The 1,900-nt window shown below is 38.9% G+C and overlaps 1 protein-coding gene across 1 annotated transcript; it reads right to left on the minus strand.

The window, feature by feature from the left end:
• Positions 1–418: 418 nt before the first annotated feature.
• Positions 419–1,351, minus strand: LOC116568099 (olfactory receptor 7A5-like). The gene has a single exon (XM_032303599.1). It carries the CDS (start codon positions 1,349–1,351, stop codon positions 419–421), a length of 933 nt encoding a protein of 310 aa, XP_032159490.1.
• Between the last annotated feature and the right edge of the window lie 549 nt (positions 1,352–1,900).

Raw genomic sequence — 1,900 nt, forward strand, 5'->3', positions numbered from 1 at the left:
TTATTATTATTATTATTATTCTCTACAATGAAGTTCTATAAAGGGCTTGGTGGCCAACTGTAGATTCTTTCATATGAAGAATGCAACTCATGATGATTCTTTGGGGAAATCTAGGGAAAATTTACTTGGCATGATATATGTCATTTGAAGTGAAATTACTTTAAGAAATCCAACACATCCCATATAAAATAAAGAAATTTTCAGTCATTTGTGGCCCAAAGAGGGGGAAAATTGTGAAACAGACAAAGCAGAAGTTTAATAAAGTGAGTTACTTAAGTATGTGGAAAAAATGAATTAAATTCAAACAAATGAAAATTCTCGAAAGTAAATAGAAGGAACAGATTCTACTTCCATAGTCCAGTGGAAGAATAGCAGTTCCTGCTTCCAAGGCTGTGAGCCCTGCAATCATATACACTTTTTACATCACTGGAACCCCAATGATTCTTTTAAGAGCCATCTTTATGTCTTTGTTCCTCAGGCTGTAGATGAAGGGGTTTAGCATCGGTGTGACCACAGTGTACATCACTGAGGCTACTGTACTTGAGTGGGAGCTTTGGAGAGACGCAGAGCTAAGGTACACTCCTAGGATTGTACAATAAAATAAGCAGACAACTGAGAGATGAGATGCACAGGTCGAAAAAGCTTTGTACTTGCCCTGAACTGATGAGATTCCATGTATTGAAGATACTATCTTGGAGTAAGAGTAAAGGATCCCAGCTAGGGAAGCACCACCTAACAAGCCAGCTGCAAAATGCATCACCATGTCATTAAGAAACTTGTCAGAACAAGCAAGTTGGACCACTTGATTGATTTCACAGAAAAAGTGGGAGATTTCCACCAATCTACAGAAGGACAGCCACAACACCATTAAACTTTGTAATAAGGAATTCAGGGCACTCATCATCCAGGACATCAGAACCAGAAGTACACAGTAGGTGGGTTTCATGATGACCATGTAGTGCAGGGGGTGACAGATGGCCACAAAACGGTCATAGGCCATCACAGCCAGGAGAAAATTGTCCAACCCAGCTAAGAACAGGAAAAAGTATATCTGAGTGATGCAACCTTCGTAGGTTATGACTTTGCTATGAGTCTGGATGTTCTGAAGCATCTTGGGGATGGTGGTGGAGGTGAAACAGATGTCTACAAAGGACAGGTTGGCAAGGAAGAAGTACATGGGGGTGTGGAGGTGGGAGTCTGAGCTGACAGCCAGGATGATGATAAGGTTTCCAAACACAGTGATCAGGTACATGGACAGGAAAAGGCTAAATATGAGGAGCTGTAATTCTGGTTCCTCTGATAATCCAAGAAGAAGAAATTCTGACATTTGTGTATCATTACCTGGTTCCATGTAGTGGAGGTGGGTACTAGGAAATAAAAAAAATAACATGGCTAATTTTCTCTAAAATGAACATTACAAATATCATTGAAATTCTACAATTTTTTTTTACATTTACAAAGTCAATATCTATAAGTTTTATATAGAACATGTCCCCTCTCAAGAGAATTCTGGCTCTGAATATGAGTGTGCATCCCACACTTGACATTTTCCACAAATATTCATGTATTATATACTTTCAATGAGAAATTCTGTCACACATTTGAGGTAAACTTGGGTAATGTCTAGCCTCCAGGCAAAGAATATAGGTGTCAAGAAACAAGTGTCTGCATGTTTCAGTGATGGAGAAGACATGCAAATAAAAGATCAGATAGAATGTCAGAAAGCGACAGGTGCTATGAAGAGAAACAAAGTGGGATAAAAAGAAAGAGTGGATGGTGTTAATTTTTAGCTGTTGCTTGGATAGGCCAACACACATTTAAACAGAGACCTCAAGGAGGAGTCAGCAGGAGACATAGTGTTATTTAGGAAAATATGTGGCTATGAGAAAGAACAACCATT

The sequence above is a fragment of the Mustela erminea genome, chromosome 1 (genome assembly GCF_009829155.1).
Source record: "Mustela erminea isolate mMusErm1 chromosome 1, mMusErm1.Pri, whole genome shotgun sequence".
Classification (NCBI taxonomy): Eukaryota; Metazoa; Chordata; class Mammalia; order Carnivora; family Mustelidae; genus Mustela; species Mustela erminea.